This window comes from Delphinus delphis, chromosome 3 (assembly GCF_949987515.2).
Source record: "Delphinus delphis chromosome 3, mDelDel1.2, whole genome shotgun sequence".
NCBI lineage: Eukaryota > Metazoa > Chordata > Mammalia > Artiodactyla > Delphinidae > Delphinus > Delphinus delphis.
The window spans coordinates 9281285-9300652 of NC_082685.1; the positions used below are offsets into that span (position 1 = coordinate 9281285).

A 19368-nucleotide genomic window follows, 5' to 3' on the forward strand; every position below is an offset into this window, starting at 1 on the left:
TGCCCTGAGCTTGAATATGTGTACGTGTCTGAGTAGTCACATGACTGTGCAAAGCCCTGAGCACCCGTGTTGACGTGCACGTGTATGACGGCCCCCACGCTCTGCCTGGCTTTGCCTGCCCCCTCTCTCCCTCTCTAGGGTGGGAGGCCTGGGTCAGGCACCTGAAGCCGGCTGTGTTTGGCGCCAGCAGCTGAGGCAGGCGCTGGGTGAGCAGAGGCTGCAGAGCCTCCCGCAGGCGGGAGTAGTTGCGCTCCAGCTCACGGTGGTACTCCTTCTGGTCCGGCCCAATCAGGGCTTTGTTCTTCCGCAGCGCATCCTCGCACCTGAGGGAGGACCAGATGGCATGAGATGCTCAGGGGCTGACACTCAGAAGACAAAGCAAGACCAGAGGTGGGGAGTTCGCGAGCTGGGGTCAGGCATGCAGAGGAGCCTATAATGGGGGTCCGGCAGGTGGATGTGACTTAATGGAAATCAGAGAGGCTACAATGGGGGCTCAGGTTTATAGACAGGCTGTACTGGGGAGTCAGATAGGCAGAGAGCCATAATGCGGGGGTTAGAGGGACCCTGATTGGGGGGGTGGTCAGGCCTACTTCTTGCAGAAGTCCTTGAAACAGAGCCGCAGCTTGTTGTGATGCCTGAAGAGCTTAGGGTCTTGAGGGATCTCGGCCAAAAACACCTGGGCCACCTCCAGTGGACCCTGTGGGGTGACAGGGACTTGTGACGATGTCTGCACGGCCCCCGGGGGCCTCAGGCAGCCTGCATACCCCACCAACCGTGCCTGGTTTACAGTGGGCCCCACGGAGCCCTGCAGCACCATCTGCAGCATTTTGGCATCAGGCGGGTCCTGCTCGGTGGCGAAGGCCAGCTCCCGAGTCTTCTTCTGCATGTCCTCAATGGCCACCTCTACTGGCGTCAGCACTGTCTGCGGGGTGGAGATAAGCGGGCACACGTCGGGGCCCGAGGATGTGCTGACCCAACCCAGCCCACGGCAGCTTGGACCCCAGCTGGGGGTGGACAGGGGTACAAGAGGCTGTAAGGAACCAGGTCTGGGGCTCCTGCCTGCTTGGGTCTGGCAGGGTGGGGGTCAAGGTTCAGCTGCCTTTGTCTGGTTCTGATAACTCTGGTCTGGTTCTCGTCCAGCCTTGGGTCAGCAAGGTCTGGAAGTAAGGGTTTGAGTCTGCAGATTGGGGTCTGGAGGTTGGAGTTTGGGGGTCCCTGGCCTCCCTTGGTTTTGGGGTCTCTGTACCTCCCCTCCCTGGGCCTCCCCCAGGCCTGGGCCCCGCCCACCTCCTCCCGGTGGCACACGCGGATTCGTGTCTTGATGTAGGGGAAGGCGTGGTCTGTGCTGAGCAGCGTCTTGCGCTTGTGCTGCTCGGGCAGCTCTCCGTGTGCGCGCCCGTCCGGCGTGAAGGGTGTGCAGAACAGGAAGGTTCGCAGCCCGTAGTTGCGGTCGAAGTAGGTCACCCGGTCCTTGAGCTCATAGGTGTCGAAGTGCGGCTCCACGTACGTGATCTGGATGTAGGCCTGGGGCACGGGGCTCAGGGGTGAGGCTCTCAGCCCCAATACACACACCTGGGGCTTGCTGGCCTCCCGCAGGGGCCCCATCCCTGGAGAAAGGGGATTTGGGCCTCCTTGGGTCTGGGGGCTTTGGATCTGGAGTTCCCAGGTCTCCCTATATCTCCTTTGGATGTTTGGGAATCCCATGAGGAATAGGACGTGGGGTCCCCGAGGGAGATAAGCTTTGGAGTTTCCCAGAGATATAGGATTTGAGGGGCCACAGGATTATAGTACTTGGAGTCTCCCTGAATATAGGATTTTGGGGTCCCTGGGGGGATAGTAAGGAGTCCTCACCTTCTGGGGGTCCAGCTTGGTCTTGTCCACAGGGTTAGAATCTTTGATGATCTGGACCACGTCCTCCCCAAATCTCTCCGTGTAGAACTCCTGAGAACACGGGGCTGACTCACAGCTGCAGCCCCAGTGCCCTGTCCCAGGGCACCCCGCCCCAGGGCAGCCCAGTGCCCTGTCCACCCCCCCCCCCCCCCCACCGCCAGGACGTGCCTCCAGCCGGTGTGAGATCTCGGCCAGCTTCGTGATGGATGGCTCCTTGTACACGAACTCCTGTTCATCTAGGTCACCAAAGCGGGCACCGTAGAAGCCCACGCGGAAGTATGTCCCGAACACACGCTGGGGCTGTGGGAAAGCTGCTGTTGCCCAGGAGGCCCTGCTGGAGGTCCCCCTACGCCAGAGACACATGGGTCCTCAGGCCCCACGTGCAGAAGAGGTGGGCGTGGGCGGAGGACCCTGGACACCCTAAGAACATCACATCACAGGCACAGGCAGGGGCACGGACCCACATAACTGCCAATTGCCCACACCCTCACTCTTTTTCCCCAGCCTGCCTCCTACCTCCCACAAATCTTTCTTCTCATTTAACACAAACCCCTAGTTTCTGATTCTCCCTCATGACCCATGCAGTTCTTCAGCGTCTGGATCTCAATATGAAATGAGAACCGGGGCCCTATTGCTCATAACTAGGTCCTCAATGCCTATAGGTCCGGGTATACAGTAGGTGCTCATATGCATGAGTGACTGAGGGAAGGCGTGGCCGTTTCTTGCTCTGGGACAGAGGCTCTAGTTCCCTTGTTCCAGTGCATTCCCTCCCCTCCCAGATCTAAGTTTGCCAAGAAGGACCCCCTCCCTCCAGGTAGGCTACTTTTCACTGGGAAGGATGGGGGTGGCTCCATGTTCACTCACCAAGGCAGATCCAGGCAGGGTGAGATAGGTACCAGGAGATGGAGGTGGGGAGCAGGGGGCAGAGAGACAAAGTCATGGGTGAGGTCAGAGGTCACAGCCCCCAACCCCCAGAGTCCTGGTTATGCTACCCCATGAGAACTATTCCATGGGCAGAGACAGGATATCCGGGGAGGGAGAGGACTTAACCGCCCCGCCCAGCTCCCACCCAGTCCTCCCCCCTTGGTTCTGGGTTCCTGCCATCTTTGGCCAGAAAATTCTCCCCAAACTAGGAGATGCCTAAAAATAGACCCAAGTCGGGGAGAGGCGGGAGAGGGGGGACATTAAATGGCAATGAGCAGAGACCCTGGGGGAAGCTGGGGAGACAGGGAGAGACAGAGACCAAGGGAGACACACAGAGAGAGTGATCAAGGAGAGAGGCAGAGACAGGGAGAGGTGGACGGAAAGAGACCAAGAGACACAAAGAGAGAGAAAGAGAAACAGAGACAGAGGAAGTTGGAGGCCCCCCCTTCCAGGCAGTGACCAAGCTGGCCCTGCCTGAGGGAGGGGTGTCTCTGGAGAGCTCCCAGCTGGGTGAGTCACAGGCTGCCCTGGAGATCTGGGGCAGGGAGGGGGGCTCCGGGGGGGGAAGTAGTGGGGTGCGTCATCACCCACTGAGCCCCCGCGGCCAGGCAGCTGTGCTCCTCCAGCGCCCCCTGGTGGTGCCTGACCACTGTTGACCAGAGGCAGGTGGCCACTCACCTCCCAGCCGGAGCTCTGTGGGTGAGGACAGAAGGGTCAAGGTCAGCTGAGCTCGGCAGGGGCCAGGGGCTGGGGCTGAGGGCAGGGTCTGAGAGGGCATCCTGGGCCCACCTGGTGCATGATCTTGGTGAAGGCCTCCTGCAGTTTGCCGTGCACAGCAGCCAGCTTCTTGTAGTCGCGGTGGGCTTCCAGGATGGGGATGAGGGTCTTGTAGACCTCATTCACTGCCTCGTAGAGCCCACCCTGGGGGTGGAACATCAGGATTTCCAGCACCAGCCCTGATCTTCTCTCCTGCCTGGAACAACCCTCTTTCCATGCTCCTACCCACCCTCCAGGGCGCCATCTTCCATCACTTCCTCCAGGAAGCCCACCCTGACCACACCTGCCCCAGATGGGGTACCAGCCTTTCCACTCATCCCCTACAAACATCCTCTGTGGTCTCCACCATGCTTACTATGGACCCGGTGCTGCGTACATGTACACTCTACCCATGTTCCTTCATTGGTGGGAGTCGTCGTCATCTTTTTCCATTCCTCAGAGGGGAAACTGAACTTCAGAGACGTGGAGGGGCTCCCCAGGGCCAGGACCTGAAGGCCGGCCCTTCTGGCATGGTGTCTAAAACCTCCACACCCAACTGCCTCCCAGCACATGGTAATGGCCGCTCCTGAGTGCCGCTGGCCCCCAGTCAGGGCCAGCATCAAGCCTGGCACACGGCAGGTATCCTGAGCTATTTGCTGACTGTTAGAGATCTGTGCCTACCGTCTGGCTTATTCCCAAGGCCTCTGTCTCTGAGACTCCAGCAAAGTGATCATAATAATAAAAACAACAATAATAAAAAAAAAAAACCTCTAGAAAAAAAGGGGAAAAAAAAAGAAGGCTTGATGCGAAGAATTGAAACAGGATGGTAAATATAGGTGGTCACTGAATTTGAGTGCTGGGTATGGGGGGTGGTGGGGATACAACTTTCTTTTATGTGTTCTTGAAATTTTTTATAACAAAAGAGAATTTTAGGGAATTCCCTAGTGGTCCAGTGGTTAGGACTCCACATTCTCACTGCAGGGGGGCCTGGGTTCAGTCCCCTTAGTCGGGGAACTAAGATCCTGCAAGCCACAGGGTGCGGCACAAAAAAAAAAAAAAAGAATTTAAAATGGTAACTGAACATATTCAAGGGTTTTATGGGGAAAAAGGCAGGTAACGGGGCCTCTGAGGGATCCCAGTCCTTCTCCACAAATCCCCTGCCCAGAAAGGGTCCAGGCAGCAGCTTCACCTTGAGGCTCTGGGAGCGGGTATCGGGCTCACGAGCAGATGCACGATGTTGCCCCAGCCCCAGGCCTCACCATGGTGAAGTAGGCAGCCGCCTGTTCCAGCAGCCCCACCAGCCCCAGCTCCGTGAAGTGCTTCCCGGAACAGAAGCCCTCCTCATCAGGCGACAGGATGTCGTCAGAGATGGCGGACTCCTCCAGCACGTTGGACGAGATGTTCTGGGGTGGGAGGTGGCATCAGAGCCTGGTCCTCGGCCCACGTGTGCCACCCCCTGCCCGCCACTACCCCACCCCCCAGCCCCCCATCCCTGACGCTCACCTGGAAGGAAACACAGCCCACAGGCAGGTGGCGGCTGTCCTCCAGCAGAGCGAGGTACTCGGCCACCAGGGCGGCCGCATGAACCATGCACTGCGCAGCCTCCGCGTGGTTGCCCAGCTCCGCGTGCTTCCCCGCCATGTTCTGCAGCCATGTCAGCCGCAGGTCTGGGGAGCCCTGGTAGCCCCGGGCAATCCTAGAACCCAGGTGAGGGGGGATGTGAGAAGGATGGAGACTCACCTTGCCCCCCTGCTCACCCCTCACTTGTCCATCCCCTTCACCTGTGATCCCACCCATCTGCCCCAGCCAATCTCCTCACCCTTACCCCATTCACCTGTCTCCTTACTTATCCCACTCCTTACCTGTCCATCTCTTCATTACCCCCACAAGTGTCACTCTGGGTCTGCCCAGGCCCATCCCTTCTGTATGCCCCCTGCCTTCCCTGTCTCCATCACCCGGGCCCCCATCTCCCACTCCCCAGTTTCTTACTAAATACCCTTTACTCTCCTCCAAATCACTTGTTCCCCTAATCTGTCACCCCTTCATGGGTTAGCACCTCACCTGTCTCTCCTACCTGTCCCCCTCACTTATTCTTGTGCTCCTCTGTCATCCTCATCTGTATGTTCATCCGGCACCATTTTTACTTGCTCATTTACCTGCCCTCACCTGTCTGCTCACCTGGCCCCTCACCTGTCTGCCCTCTCACTTGGTCATCTTCACGTGTCTCCTCTCCTGGTCCCTCTTCACTTGGCCATCCTTAATTGTCTCTCTTATTACCTGTACGCTCACCTGCTCCCTCCCCACCTGTCCCTCTCACCACCTCCTCTCCCCTCACCTGTCTGTGAATGGCTGAAGGTTCCAACCGGCCCTCCTCACCTGTACATGAGGTCAATGAGCATTTCCGGGTCCTCCTGATGCTCCTTCATCTTCACCGTGTCAGTCAGGATCATGTGCAAGTTGAACATCAGGTCCTGGACCTGGAACGGGGGAATGGCCAGGAGTGACGGAGCCGAGGTGGTGGGGTCAGGGGTCAAGCATGGCAGGGCAAAGACCCTGGCTGCGGAAGGTCGGGCGGGGGTCCGGCGGGGTCACCTGCTCAGCAAAGGTGCTGTCCCGCAGCCCCACATCCTCCTCGGCATAGGTGAGGATGGTCTTGAGTGAACGTCGCAGGTGCTCTTCGCTGAAGTTCTGCGTTGTCCCCACCAGGGACGAAAGCGACATGGTCACTTGCATCTTCACGCGGGCAAAGTTCTGGGTAGGCCGGGGAGGAAGAGCACGCCTGACTGTGGACCTCGGACCCTCACACCAGAGCCTGCTCGACCCACTGACTTCACCCCTCTCCCCTCCTGCCGTGCATCTATCGTGTCAAGACCCCTAGTCGGCCGCCCTCCCCAGAGCCGTAGATCACCCCCACCGCCACACCCCCACTTACGTTGCCAATCTCGAAATTCTGGCGCATGAGGAGGTAGAGGGAGGCGCTGGCGTGCGTACGGATGGCGCTGATGCGGCTGCCGCAGTGTCGCAGGAGCCTCAAGCAGAGGTCGGCACACAGCTCTGTGTCCTCCTCAAACAGCAGCTCTGGGAACTGGCCCCCAGGGCGGGACAGACACCAGTCAGCCCCTCCCCGTTCTGGCTCAGAAGGTCCCCGATGGGGACATGGGCAGAAGCATCGATCTGTGTTCTGCCTTCTCGGGCCAAGCCCAGCAGGTTTTGGCGTCAGACCTGGGTTTAAGCCCCTACTGTGTGACTCCGGGTGAGTAACTCTGCCATTCTGATCCTCAGTTCCCTCCTCTGCAAGCTGTAGCTAAGGAGTGTCTGCCTGCCTCATGGAGCTGCTGAGCACACAACAGTTGCTCAATGAATGGGCTGTGACTGTTACTCTTCTTTTTCTTTTTTTTTTTTTTGCGGTACGCGGGCCTCACTGTTGTGGCCTCTCCCGCTGCGGAGCACAGGCTCCGGACGCGCAGGCTCAGCGGCCATGGCTCACGGGCCCAGCCGCTCCGCGGCATGTGGGATCTTCCCGGACCGGGGCACGAACCCGTGTCCCCTGCATCGGCAGGCGGACTCTCAACCACTGCGCCACCAGGGAAGCCCAACTGTTACTCTTAAGAAGCGTGGCTGTTGGAGGTACTCACCTTGGATACCAGGGCCCGCTGTGTGGCCAGGCCGTGCTGCAAGAAGAGGGCACTCTGGGCACTGCCCAGACTGTACAACACAACCTTCAGTACCGCGCCCAAGATACTCTCCCGGGCCTCTGACAGCATCACCGTCTGGGGGGCCAGAAATCCAGCTGTTAGAGACTGGGGTGGTTATGGAGTCAGGGAAGGAGAGGGATTCTGGAGTCAGAGATCACAAGGCCCTGTGGTGGGGTCAGAGGTGAGGGAGGTGCTGGATCAAGCCCTACCTGCACGATGATCTCCAGTGTATCCAGAACCACCAGGCTTGCCTCGGTTGCCAGGTTCCCGTCCACCAAGGCCTCGTGTTCCATTTCATCCTTGGTCCTGGAGGGGACAGGAGGGATTGAGGGGGCCTCTCAGGGCCAGACTTCACCCCACGGCTGAGGTCTTTCCCCTCCCTCGGCTGCCCTGGGGCGGGGGGGCGCCAGTTCTCTGGACATTGGTCTAACCCCAGCAAACTACTTCCTGCCCACACCCACTTGTCCACACGGTCCGAGGTTTGTCTCCAGTGTGTGACGCTCTTCCGCCAGCGTACATTCTCCTGGTTCCCAAATGGGCTCCTCTCTGAGACACACAGGTGCATGTTCACAGATGTGCAAAAACAGAGAGACACACGTGACCATGAGAATGGATCCCACACACATGGGATCCCTGTGAGGACGCTGGGTGACGTGGATGCTTCCGGAGTGGATGCAGTTAAACGTGAACAGGGAACACAGACACCCACGTGTACGGGGATAACGCGTCGACTTCTTTCTGGGAAAAGTAAGCCAAATAGAGGCAGAGATGGTCCCCGCCTTGGGGCCCCTGGTACAAAGGCTGGGAGGCACCGGGTAGGGACGTGCATGGGGTACGTCTCCCTCTCACCACGGCTCCGTCGCACCATCTCCTGTCGGGCTCCGATGGTGCCCAAGATAGCTTCCTCCAGCCGGGCCTTCATGTCCAGTGACTTCTTGAACGTGAGACTGTTGATACGTTCAAAGGCCTTTTTCCCCTGCAGGAACAGAGAATAAGTTCGAGGTTGACTCTGCTCTTTTCTGTGGGCTAACCTGGTCCTGCTTCTTCTGCCTCCTATACCCCAGTCCCTCGCCCACCCCTCGAACCTTGTATTCAAAGGCAGCCAGACAGAGGTACAGCAAGTCCAAGAGACGACCCAGCTGAGGGAGGGCCAGGTCCGCAGCCCAGCGCTGCAGCAGGGCTGGCTCAGCATTCTTCAAGACCCACAGCACACACACCAGCAAGGTCCGACTAGACTCGGCGGAGAGGGCACAGCCCGAGCGAGCAGCCTGGGGGCAGAGAGGGGACAGGGCACTCAGAAGGGAGAGAGGTGACTTTCATTTTTCTCCATGTTAAGATGAGACCTGGCCAATTGGTACTTCATTGCATAAATTCCGTTACCAGGTTATCGGACACACGATGTCCAAAATACAATAAAAAAATCACAAGACATGTGAAGGGGCAGGAAGATGTGATTGATAAGGGAGAAAAGACATTAGACGTAGGCACAAAAACAATCAAATGTTGGATGGGGTCTCTGGGGACAAGCCTGGTACTCACGGTCGCTGGGCCCTGGGAGATGCTGGCCCGGGAACCAGGGGCCAGGGGGCCACCAGCGATGGCCATGGCCACTGAGGGGTTGATGGTGCCTCCCATGTCCCCTTCCCCTTCTGTGTCTGAGTCGAGCATAGAGGCCAGTCTTGACCGCTGACCTGGTCCCTCTGGGTCGAGAAAAGAATGAGACCGTGGTTAAGTGCTGTCTCTGTCTCAAATTTCAGCTCACAGGTCACCTCCTCAAGGAAGCCTTCCCTGATTCCACCCCCCAGACCAGGGTGGAGTCTCTAGTTATTGACTCCCAGAGCTCACTTATTGTACTTGTAATTAGTTACATGCATCATGCAACTGTTTCTAAGATCCACAAAGGCCTGGACTGTATCTGCTCTGGCCACTCTAAACTCAACACTTAGAACGTGGCCTGGTGCACAGGAGCAGTCATTGTAGAGATGACGACGATGATGATGATGGCAATGGTGACAACCACAATAATAAATGCTGCTGCTATTATTATAGCACCAACTGGCACTTACATAGCATTTCCTGCGTCAGGTACTGTTCTAAGCACTTTAACAATATTAACTCTTACTCTTCAAAACAACCCTATGAGATAAGTCCTTTTATCACCCTTACTCTTTAGAAGAAGAAACTGAGGCACAGAGAGGTTAAGTTACTTTCCTGGGGTCACACAGTAGGTAAATGGTAGAGCTAGGATTTTAATCTAAACAGTCTGGTTCCAAAATCTCTAATCTTGGACTTCCCTGGTGGCACAGTGGTTAAGAATCCACCTGCCAATGCAGGGGACACAGGTTCAATCCCTGGTCGAGGAAGATTCACACATGCCACGGAGCCACTAAGCCCGTACGCCACAACTACTGAGCCTGTGCTCTAGAGCCCACATGCCATAACTACTGAAGCCTACACGCCTAAAGCCTGTGCTCCGCAACAAGAGAAGCCACTGCAATAAGAAGCCCGCGCACCACAACAAAGAGTGGCCCCCGCTCACCGCAACTACCGAAAGCCCATGCACAGTAACGAAGACACAACACAGCCAAAAAAAAAAAGAAAAAAAACAAATCTCTGATTTTAAAAGAGTACTCTCTCCACTCCCCCCTCCCCAAAAAACACAGTCTCATCAGAGAGAGTGAGTTGCTGCCAACAAATACAGAACAGGTTTCACTCCAGAGAGTCTTGAAATAAAAGGTCAAAGTCAACTGAGTTTTACTAAAGCTCCAGCCCAGTTTAACCTAGCTGAATTCCTGACTGGATTGAGGTGATCAGCCCCTTATCCTAGCTGCCTAAGAGAGAGAAAGGGGAATGCTCACTGGGAAAAGATGACATTGCTTCAGTCCTGATGTTCCTTTTACATGCAATGTCCAAAATACAACACAAAATCAGAAGATGTGAAGAGGCAGGAAAAGGTGACTGATAAGGGAGAAAAGACAATAGAAGCAGGCACAGAAATGATCAAATGTTGAAGTGGGCAAAACTTTAAAATAAAAAATAAAAAAGATGCACAAACATGGGTTAAAAAAATGGAGAATTTCAGCAGAGAACTAGAATCTACAACAACAACGAAATCAAAATTTACAACTGGAAAATATAAAATTTGAAATTCAGAACTCAATGGAGGGGATTAATAGAAGACCAGACACAGCAGAAGACAGAAGTAGTGAGCTCAAACACATGTGAATAGAAAGTTTCCCAACTCAAGCACAGGGAGCAAACAGAATGAAAACCAGAACAGAGCACAGCAGACACTTGTGACATGATCATAAAGGTCTAACATACGTGTAATTGGAGTCTCAGGAGGAGAGAAGAGAGAAAACGAGGCAGAAAAAAAAATTCAAGAGATAACAACTGAGAGTTTCCCCCGAATGACGAAGGGGATCAACCCACCAATCCCAGGTCTGTGTTTCCAACCACTGAACACACTTGTCCATCAGTGGTGCCAATGAAAGTGAATATAAACGAACGAACACAGGGCCCCAACTGATGTTCCCCATCTTTCCCTCCTCACACCTCTTTCTAGAAGATAATTCACCTCCCATGTATTGCACGCTGACAATATCCCAGTACTACACGTGCTCAGATTTTCACATAATCCTAGGAAGTAGCTGGTGCTACCACTGTCTCCATTGTACAGGTGATAAATCTGAGGCTCAGAGAGGTTAATGGCTTTCCTGGGGCCCCACAGCAGGGCTTGAACCCACTCCTCTGATCCTAACACCCATGTTTTTACTCCTAACATGCTCGCCCACCTTTCCCGATCTGAGCCTTGTGGGATCAATCAGGCCCCCAGATTGTGGGACCCCACCCCTCCTTGCCCTGCTGACCAGCAAAGTCATGCAGCCGTGGCAGTGTGTCCCGCGCCAGTGACAGCAGTGGCAGGTATAGCTCGGCCACCCGGGCCTTCACAGTGGCCTCGGCGTAGCGGGGGTCAGCATCATGGCCACAGAGCAGGCTGTGGACAGCACTGATGGCCTTCTTGTGCAGCAGGGACGCCCTGTGGGGTAGTGAGGTGCTCAGGACAGAGTGGGTGTGGCTCCTGGACCTTCCTCCCACCCCACGGCCAGGCAGGGCCTGTGCTCACCCCTCGGCCTCAGGTTCCAGGGCCAGGGCCAGTTCCGTCAGCAGGAGCCCAGCCAGGAAGTGCTGCTGCCGGAACGACCCACTCAGCTCGAACATGCTGATCACCTTGGGGTCTGGGGCCTGGCTGGAAAAGGTGGAGCTCTGGAGAGGGGGACAAAGCAAGGGACCAGGGGCCAAGGGTCAGAGGTGAGTGGTTAGGGTTAACTCATCTGTGAGATGACAGGGCACAGGGTCCAAAGTCAGAGATTTGAGAAATGGCAGATGGAACACCAGTCTGGGAGTTAGCATTTAGGGGTGAGAAATCAGAAGCTGGTCCTCCCAGGAAACTGCTGAGAATGCAGGGTCAGAGGTGAAGGGTCAGAGGTAAGGGGTCAGTCCCCTGGGCAGTGGCCTATTGCGAAATGGACAGAGATGAGGGAACCACACAAGAAGGGCTGAAAGGTAAGAGGTCATAGGTAAAGAAGAGGAAGCAGATGTGAGGCCAGCCCACCTGCGAGGTGGTGGAAGATACGGAGGGCGAGGGTGAGGCCGGGGGTGACAGGGGGCAGCAAGGGAGGTTGAGGGTCACGTAGTGCTCGTGGCCGCATAGGATGCGGGTGAAGTCCATGCGCAGGGTCAGCAGCACCGCCGGGTTGGGAGCCGACTGCAGCCGTGTGGCCACCTGCGGGGGAGAGTTCAGCGGGTGACACTACACTGCTCTGCCCACCAATCCACACCACCCCCTGCCATGTCCCCGCAGGTGTGCTGTCCCCTCCAAGTCCCCCACAGGTATGCCGTCCCCACCATATCCCCGCAGGTGTGTTGTTCCTACCACGTCTCTGCAGGAGTGCCATTCCCACCACGCCCACCCCTACCTGCTTGTAGTGAGCCCGGACCAGGCTGAAGACAAAGCCGCGGTCCACCAGGGACAGCAGATCACTGAGGAAGAAGGCCAGGCTGGCGTTGAGGTGCTCGGCCAGCTCCACGTCCTGGGGGAACAGGGCCTGTCAGGCCATGCCCACCCACCCCATCAAGCCTCCATCCCTGCCCCTGGCCTGGCTCTCGCCAAGGCCACCAGTGACCCCTAAGAGCCGTGTCACTGCCCGAAAACCTTGGGTCTCCTCGACACGCCCTTGTCTCTAGGCTCTGGACTCCCAGGCTTCCTGGTTGTCCTCCTCCCTCTGACTAGCCCTTCCCTTCCCCACAATTAGTGTCTACCCTCCACCCGGCTCTGTTGAGGACACTCTTTTTTATTCTCTCACCAGATTTGAGTAACACAACACAGATGGCAGAGACTGGCTGCTGACCCCCTACCATATCCTCTCACAGGTATTGGGACGCTTTTTCAGAGTTCAGAGCTGGGTAGGGACTACATTTCCTAGCCTCCCATGCAGCTGAGAACAATCATGTGACCACATCCTGGCCAGTGGGATTTGAGAGGAATGATGCGGCCACTTAAACAGAAGGGGCAGGTCCTCCGGTTTCCATAGCCTGTAATGCCTGATGTGGCAGGTACCATGATGAACTGAGATGGCCAGGCCCACACCGTGGAGCCCCCCGTAGCCCACCTATGCTCAGAAATAAACTTTGGTCACATTTAAACCATTTGTGATGATGTTCAAGCAAATTAACCTTTGCCCTAACTGATAAACCCTAAGAAATCATTTAACAAGCATCTATTATGTACCAAGTCTTGTGAAAAAGACAGACATGGTCCCTGCTGACTGTCCAGCTCTCAGTCTCATGGGCTCATGGGGGGGGGGAATGGGGGATAAGAGTATTCCAGATAGCTCTATGTGTTTCAAAGACAACTAACAGGGTGCTATTTCAAGAGAGGCCTGAAGGGTGAGCAAGAGCCCAGGGGAGAAAGGCGTTCTGAAGAGAGGGAACAGTAAGTGCAAAGGCCCTGGAGCAGGAAGCGCCTGGCAAGTGTGAGGAACGACAAGGAAGGAGGCTCCCATGGCCTCAAGGCCCAGCTGCCCTCCTGCTTTCGGGAGCTACTCTTGGCCTCACAAGTTAGCCTCGGTGGCCCGCAGTTCCCTGCAACCCAAAGAAACAAAATACAAAATCCACCTGAGCTCTGAGTCCTCAAGTGGGGCAGAGACTTGTGCGTGGAGCCTGACACAGTTGGTACTCCATAAATGTCAAGTGAAGGAATGAAACCGCTGTGGCCCGTCACTGATACCCCCCCAGCGCTGTGACGAAGGTGCTTCTCAAGGGCATTGTTCTTCCCTGCAGCCTTTTTTTTCTTTTTTTTTAAAGAAGATGTTGGGGTTAGGAGTTTATTAATTAATTAATTTATTTTTGCTGTGTTGGGTCTTCGTTTCTGTGCGAGGGCTTTCTCTAGTTGGGGCAAGCGGGGGCCACTCTTCATCACGGTGCGCGGGCCTCTCACTATCGCGGCCTCTCTTGTTGCGGAGCACAGGCTCCAGATGCGCAGGCTCAGTAGTTGTGGCTCACGGGCCTAGTTGCTCCGCGGCATGTGGGATCCTCCCAGACCAGGGCTCAAACCCGTGTCCCCTGCAGGCAGATTCTCAACCACTACGGCACCAGGGAAGCCCCTTCCTGCAGCCCTTTTGAGGAGGGTTTCCTCATAATCTGGATCAGCCTCCGGGAACTCAGCCCCTGGGGAGGCTCTAGCGAAACAAGGTTAAAACCTTTGAGACCAGCCCAGAGGTCGCAGGGGATTGCACAAGGACCAGCTTGGGCCAACTAGCATTTCAAAAATCTGGAAAGTTCCCATCAAATCCGAAGTCCCCTTTCTCTTTAAAAATCAGACATTCTGGCCACATGCCCTCTGGTCCACCATAAGCCCTACTCCCCCAACTGAAGCTGGTGGTGAGGGTTCAAATCCCCATTCTGCCCATTCCCACTTATATGGTATCAAGTTGTTACTCAGTCATTCTTTGCCTCCGGTTCTCCAACAGTATAATGGAGGAAACAATACTACTAACTTCATGGAGTTGTTGGGAGAGTTTAATGTGATCCATCTGAAGTATTTAGGTAGGGGCTTCCCTGGTGGCACAGTGTTAAGAATCCGCCTGCCAATGCAGGGGACATGGGTTTGAGGCCTGGTCCGGGAAGATCCTTCATGCCGCGGAGCAACTAAGCCCGTGCACCACAACTACTGAGCCTGCATGCCCCAACTACTGAAGCCTGCGTGCCTAGAGCCCGTGCTCCGCAACAAGAGAAGACACTGCAATGAGAAGCCCGCGCACCGCAATAAAGAGTAGCCCCCGCTCGCCACAGCTAGAGAAAGCCCGCGCACAGCAATGGAGACCCAGTGCAGCCAAAAATAAACAAATAAAAATAAATAAATAAAATTCAAAAATAAAGTATTTAAGTACACAGTAAGTGCTCAATAAATGCATAATTTTATTACTATTATCATTGTCTGCCCAGCTTCTGTGAGCACTGGAATTAGTGGTCCAGGGCCTGGATAACCATCAAGGTCTCGGAACATCGACATCCATTTACTGAGTACTTACTGTATTCTGACACTGTGCTGAGGGCTAGTGCATCTGCCCTGTCACCTCTCTGCCTTCACCAACTCCCACTCTCCACTTTGTTCACTTCACCCCAGCCACTCACCGCCTCACTGCTCCTCTGACAGTGGCACGGTCCTGCCTCAGGGCCTTTGCACTTGCTGTTCCCCCCCTGACTGGAATGCTCTTCCCCCAGATATCACATAGATTGCTCCCTCATGTCCTTCAAGTCTTCCCCTAAAAGTCAGCTCCGTGAGGGTAAGGAACTGGGTCTGTTTTGTTCACTGCTGTGTCTCTAGTTCCCAGCACAGGGCTGTGCTTAAGAAATAGATGTTGCGTGAACAGGCTGATTCAGCAAATGGGATTTGTGGTCTTGTAGCCAGGAGGCACTGGACAGGACTGATGCCTCATGTGGCTGGCTCTATGTCCTCCCTAAGCACCCCTGCCCCACCCTCCCTCCATGGAGGCCCCTCCCCCTTACCTTGTGGACGCGGGTGATGACCTCCAGGCCCACAGAGCCCACCAGGGCAGCAATGTCATCCAGGAAGCGCCCAGGGAAGCGAAGCTTGCGGGGTGTGTCCAGCTTCTGGCCCAGAAGCAGGTGCAGCGCCATGCTTTTCACCTGGGGGTGGGGGAAGAGGGTGGGGGGTGGGTCTTGAGGGGCTGTGGGTGGAGGTGGCCTGCCAGAAGGGAGCAGATGGGTGGGCTGTGAGTGGTGGCTTGAAGTGGGCTAAAGGTGGGCATGAGGGGTCCTGGATGTGGCTTGAGCCCTGTAGTTATGGGGTGAGAGTGGGGCCTGATAGCTGTGGGGAGGGCCCAAGAGCTGTGGGTGGGACTTTGCAGGTTGTGGGTGGGGCTTGAGAAGGACATGGGCGGGGCCTTGAGTGGGTGCGAGGCTGAGAGAGTATGGGTGGGGCTAGAGCAGGTCTCCAGGGGTCAACGTCTGACTGTAGGTAGGAGGGTGGGGCTTGAAGGCCCACCAGATTGAGGGGGGACGGCTGTAGTCAGGAGGAATAGTTCAAGGCACCTCTTGAAGAGTTTGGGGGATGTCTCCAGTCTGATCCCAACAGTTTCCTTCTCTCTCTTGCAGGGGAGGCCTCCTTGCTAGCTGGGGGTCTCTCAATGGTCTTATAGGGAAGGTGGGTAGTGGGGATCCTTCTCGCTGTGCAAGGGGTTTCAGGGAACTTTCAGGGGGCCTCTCCAGGGAGAGATTCCCTTAGGCATCTCTTATCTCTCTCTACGTGTGGGTCTCTTGGGGCCACTTCTCAGGGGGCTTAGGTACAATCTCAGGGGGCTTCTCTCCCCAAGGAGAGTCTCCCCTGGGGGCCCCTTGTTCTTGGGCGGGGAGGAAGGCGTCTCACCATGAGCTGGAAGAAGAACCAGGCATGCTGCAGGACAGCCTCGCGCACGGCACTGCCGCTGACCACCCACTGCAGGGCCAGCTCCTCGTGAAGCAGCTGGGGGCAGGGGCAGGGATCACAGAGAGCAGAGGAGCCCACCCCGTACCCCCGTCTGGAGGGCGTGACAGGGGAGGATGCAGCTGGAGGGTTTGGGATTAGAGCAGCGAGAGGCCATGCAGGAGGAAAGGGGCCAGGAGGAGTCAATGTGCCCTTTCCCCGGGCTCTCCAGACCCTGCTGGGCTCGAGGGCAAGGGAGCTCTGGACCCCAAAATGGAGTCACCCACCCCCTGCCTCCCACTACCTTCTGCACAGTGGGTCTCGGCTGGGTGGCTGGTGGGGTCGAGGAGGAGCCCTCGAGGTAGGAAGAGGTTCGGCTAGAGCTGCGGTCGATGGCCTATGATGGGATGGCGAGGGGATGGGATGGCGAGGGGGGTCAGAGTGGGTGCAGGCGGTATGGATAGAGGAGAGAGACAGTCGGCGTGGATGGAGGAAAGACATGGCCGTGTGGACAGACAGCGGGGACGTGGATGGGGAGAGCCGTGTTAATAAAGACAGAAGTGTGTGGGAGCGGATGGAGAGAGTAAGAATGTGATGGAAGAGACGAGAAGAAGCAAGACACAGGTAAGGAGGGGACAAGCAGGGTGAACGGAACAGGCAAGAATGTGGACGGGAACCCATCAGATGGAGCAGGACCCAGCAGACAAAGATAAGAGAAAAGACATGGGAGGAGTGGAGGTGGGGAGGGTAAAATCAGTGTAGACGGAGAAGAGAACGTGGTCAGAGGAGGTGAGCCAAGTGGGGACGAGGGCGGAGAGTGCGTGTGAGTCCGTGAGTCCAGGGATGGACAGAGGAGGCGGAGGGCACCAGGGTGGAGGAGGAAGAGTGCAGACAGGGGTGTAGAGTGTAGACAAAGGGGATTAAAGGGAGGATGGAGGAGGAGAAATAAGAAAAAGAAAGATAAGGACAGAGGAGGTGAGGTGGTGATGAGAGACGGTGGGAGCAGCCAAGAGAGCCCCAGTTTCCAGGCCTGGCCCCGCTCCAGGCTTGCTTGGGGCCTTGCCAGGCCTCAGTGTCCCCATCTGTGAAATGGGCATGAGGTGCTCAAGCTCCACTCTCCCCGCCTCCTTTGCTGCTCAGGTGAGGCCGCTGACAGGGAGAGGAGACCCAGTGATGGAGCTGGCCCGGCCCTGGAAACTGCCCAGGTCCTTGCCTTGGCCGTGGGGGCCCCCCCAGCTCCCATAGTCCCAGCCACACGCCCTGGGCTCCTCAGCCCGCATCAGATGGGCCATCTACTGCAAAGGCCAGCCTCACTGCCGCCTCCTGCCTGGAATGCCTGCCCTCCTGCCACCTTGTCACCTCTTATGTGCTCTTCCAGGCCCAGCTGACACCCCAGAGAACTGAGGGCACTGGTGGGGAGACCTGTTAAAAACATGGGGGGACTGGAAAGGCCCATGAACCCAGACTCCCAGCAAATCTTAGAAGACCGTCCAAAAGTCCCCCTGCTCGTGCTGTGAACAGTTCCCTGGCTGCCATGCGGTGCAGGTTGCCTAGGTGACAGGTACAGAGCTGGAACACGGCCTGGGGCCAGGTATGCAGGGAATCCAGCCCTTGGTGCCCAGGGGCCTCTGAGCTTGGTTCCAACCTCTGCATATGCCTTTCCCTCCATCTGGAACACCCACCCTTCACTGGCTGGCTCTATCTTACCCTTCAGGTACCAGCAAAAATGTCACCTCCCGGGAGAGCCTCCCCGGACCACCCAGAGGGAGGCTGGTGGCCTGTTTCAGTTCGTTTCCTTTCAGGTATTTTCACCCGCTGCACTTATATATCCATGTGTTTGTTTGATGGGTGTCTCTCTCCCCTACTAGCCAGTAACTCACGGATGAAGCTGGGTTGAGGATCTATCTCCCCAACAAAATCTTGCCTGTGATGCCCTAACTCCCTCCCAGGCTCGGACCGCTGCACTGAATAGCAAGTCTTCACTTCTGAAAATTCAGAACCTGGGGCGCAGGAGGAGCCCACAGCAGAACCAGGACTTGATCCCGATCCAGGGTCTGATGGCAAAGCCCCTCCCCACACCAGGTCCCAGGAAGGGGCAAAGCAAAGGAAGCTGCCCACAGGGGTCGCTCTGCCTGAAACGGGGTTGGGGAGCCCAGAGGTTCAGTTCCATCCCCTGGGCATCATTCAGGCTGCTGTGTCAAGGGGACAGTTGAGAGTCCCCCGAACAGAGTGGATTAAAGGGAGAGAAACAGGCCATGCGGGACAGTGAGGTTAGAGCGGCTGAATGTGCATATCATTTGCATGCTATTTGCATACCACCCTGCCCCTTCTGTCTCTGCCTGAGGCTGTGGTCTGTGTGGCAGCAAAAGGCTGGTTAAGATGACCCTGTGTTGCCTACAACATCCACTCCACAGCCCCAAACAAAGGCGGGGGCGGGGGGGGGGGGTGTCCGCTGCCTCCTCCAGGCAGCCCCCCTAGGTTAGTCGGCCCCAGCCAGGAAGGTGGGAGGAGCTCATGCTGAGGTGGGGTGACACACGTGCAGGGGCAGGCAGGGAGGGCACCTGTCTGGGGTCGGCCCCACAATAAGGGGGTGCCCGTCGCAGCACCGCCTTGCTGCCTCCTGGAGCATAAGCAGAATTCACCCAGGAGTGTGAGCGGTCGATACCCTGGAGATACACGGATAAGTGGTAGCATCTATGGGCAGAGGGCAGGGAAACCAGCGTGAAACACCAAGCGTGCTCACTGTCCTGGGCCACACGTGTGCCCACGTGGACACCCACACGCAACCCTGGAATATGTGTGTGTGCGCAACTGCGCATGGGGTGCACACGTATATGCATCCCGCATACGTCTGTGCGTGGAATGCATGAGTACATGCACCCGCGTTCCCATGTGCGTGGGGTGCGTGCATATACGTGCCCCGTGTGCGTACATGCATAGGGTACACATGGAAATGCACCATTGCGCTATGTACATGGTGCTCTTTTTTCAAGATCCAGTCACCTGTCCTTGGGTCAGCCTAAGAGTCCGAGTCACAGCTCCCAACCTGTGACAGCCAGGGCCCAACCCTAATGTCCAGGGTCAAGTCTATTTTTTTTTGGCCAGTCTGTGTGGCTT

General features: G+C 56.4%; 1 protein-coding gene across 8 annotated transcripts in view; it reads right to left on the minus strand.

The window, feature by feature from the left end:
• Window positions 1–19368, minus strand: part of DOCK6 (dedicator of cytokinesis 6) — a 42796-nt gene that overhangs the window by 523 nt on the left and 22905 nt on the right. For 2 of the 8 annotated variants that reach the window (XM_060007780.1, XM_060007779.1), the window contains exons 23-49: window positions 18813–18917; window positions 16556–16648; window positions 16216–16311; window positions 15336–15476; window positions 12245–12358; window positions 11881–12051; window positions 11392–11531; window positions 11135–11304; window positions 8805–8965; window positions 8351–8533; window positions 8115–8241; window positions 7727–7811; window positions 7475–7571; window positions 7206–7340; window positions 6503–6655; window positions 6163–6321; window positions 5947–6047; window positions 5074–5266; window positions 4830–4973; window positions 3604–3735; window positions 3493–3507; window positions 2059–2184; window positions 1852–1941; window positions 1288–1524; window positions 779–922; window positions 591–697; window positions 162–323 (exon numbers count right to left, since the gene is read on the minus strand). In XM_060007780.1, the coding sequence (XP_059863763.1) occupies window positions 162–323; window positions 591–697; window positions 779–922; window positions 1288–1524; window positions 1852–1941; window positions 2059–2184; window positions 3493–3507; window positions 3604–3735; window positions 4830–4973; window positions 5074–5266; window positions 5947–6047; window positions 6163–6321; window positions 6503–6655; window positions 7206–7340; window positions 7475–7571; window positions 7727–7811; window positions 8115–8241; window positions 8351–8533; window positions 8805–8965; window positions 11135–11304; window positions 11392–11531; window positions 11881–12051; window positions 12245–12358; window positions 15336–15476; window positions 16216–16311; window positions 16556–16648; window positions 18813–18917 (3581 nt within the window). Of the gene's footprint in view, window positions 1–161; window positions 324–590; window positions 698–778; window positions 923–1287; window positions 1608–1851; window positions 1942–2058; window positions 2225–3492; window positions 3508–3603; window positions 3736–4829; window positions 4974–5073; window positions 5267–5946; window positions 6048–6162; window positions 6322–6502; window positions 6656–7205; window positions 7341–7474; window positions 7572–7726; window positions 7812–8114; window positions 8242–8350; window positions 8534–8804; window positions 8966–11134; window positions 11305–11391; window positions 11532–11880; window positions 12052–12244; window positions 12359–15335; window positions 15477–16215; window positions 16312–16555; window positions 16649–18812; window positions 18946–19368 lie in introns of those variants that run through there. The other 6 variants (XM_060007782.1, XM_060007781.1, XM_060007783.1 and 3 more) reach the window with 6 other exon arrangements.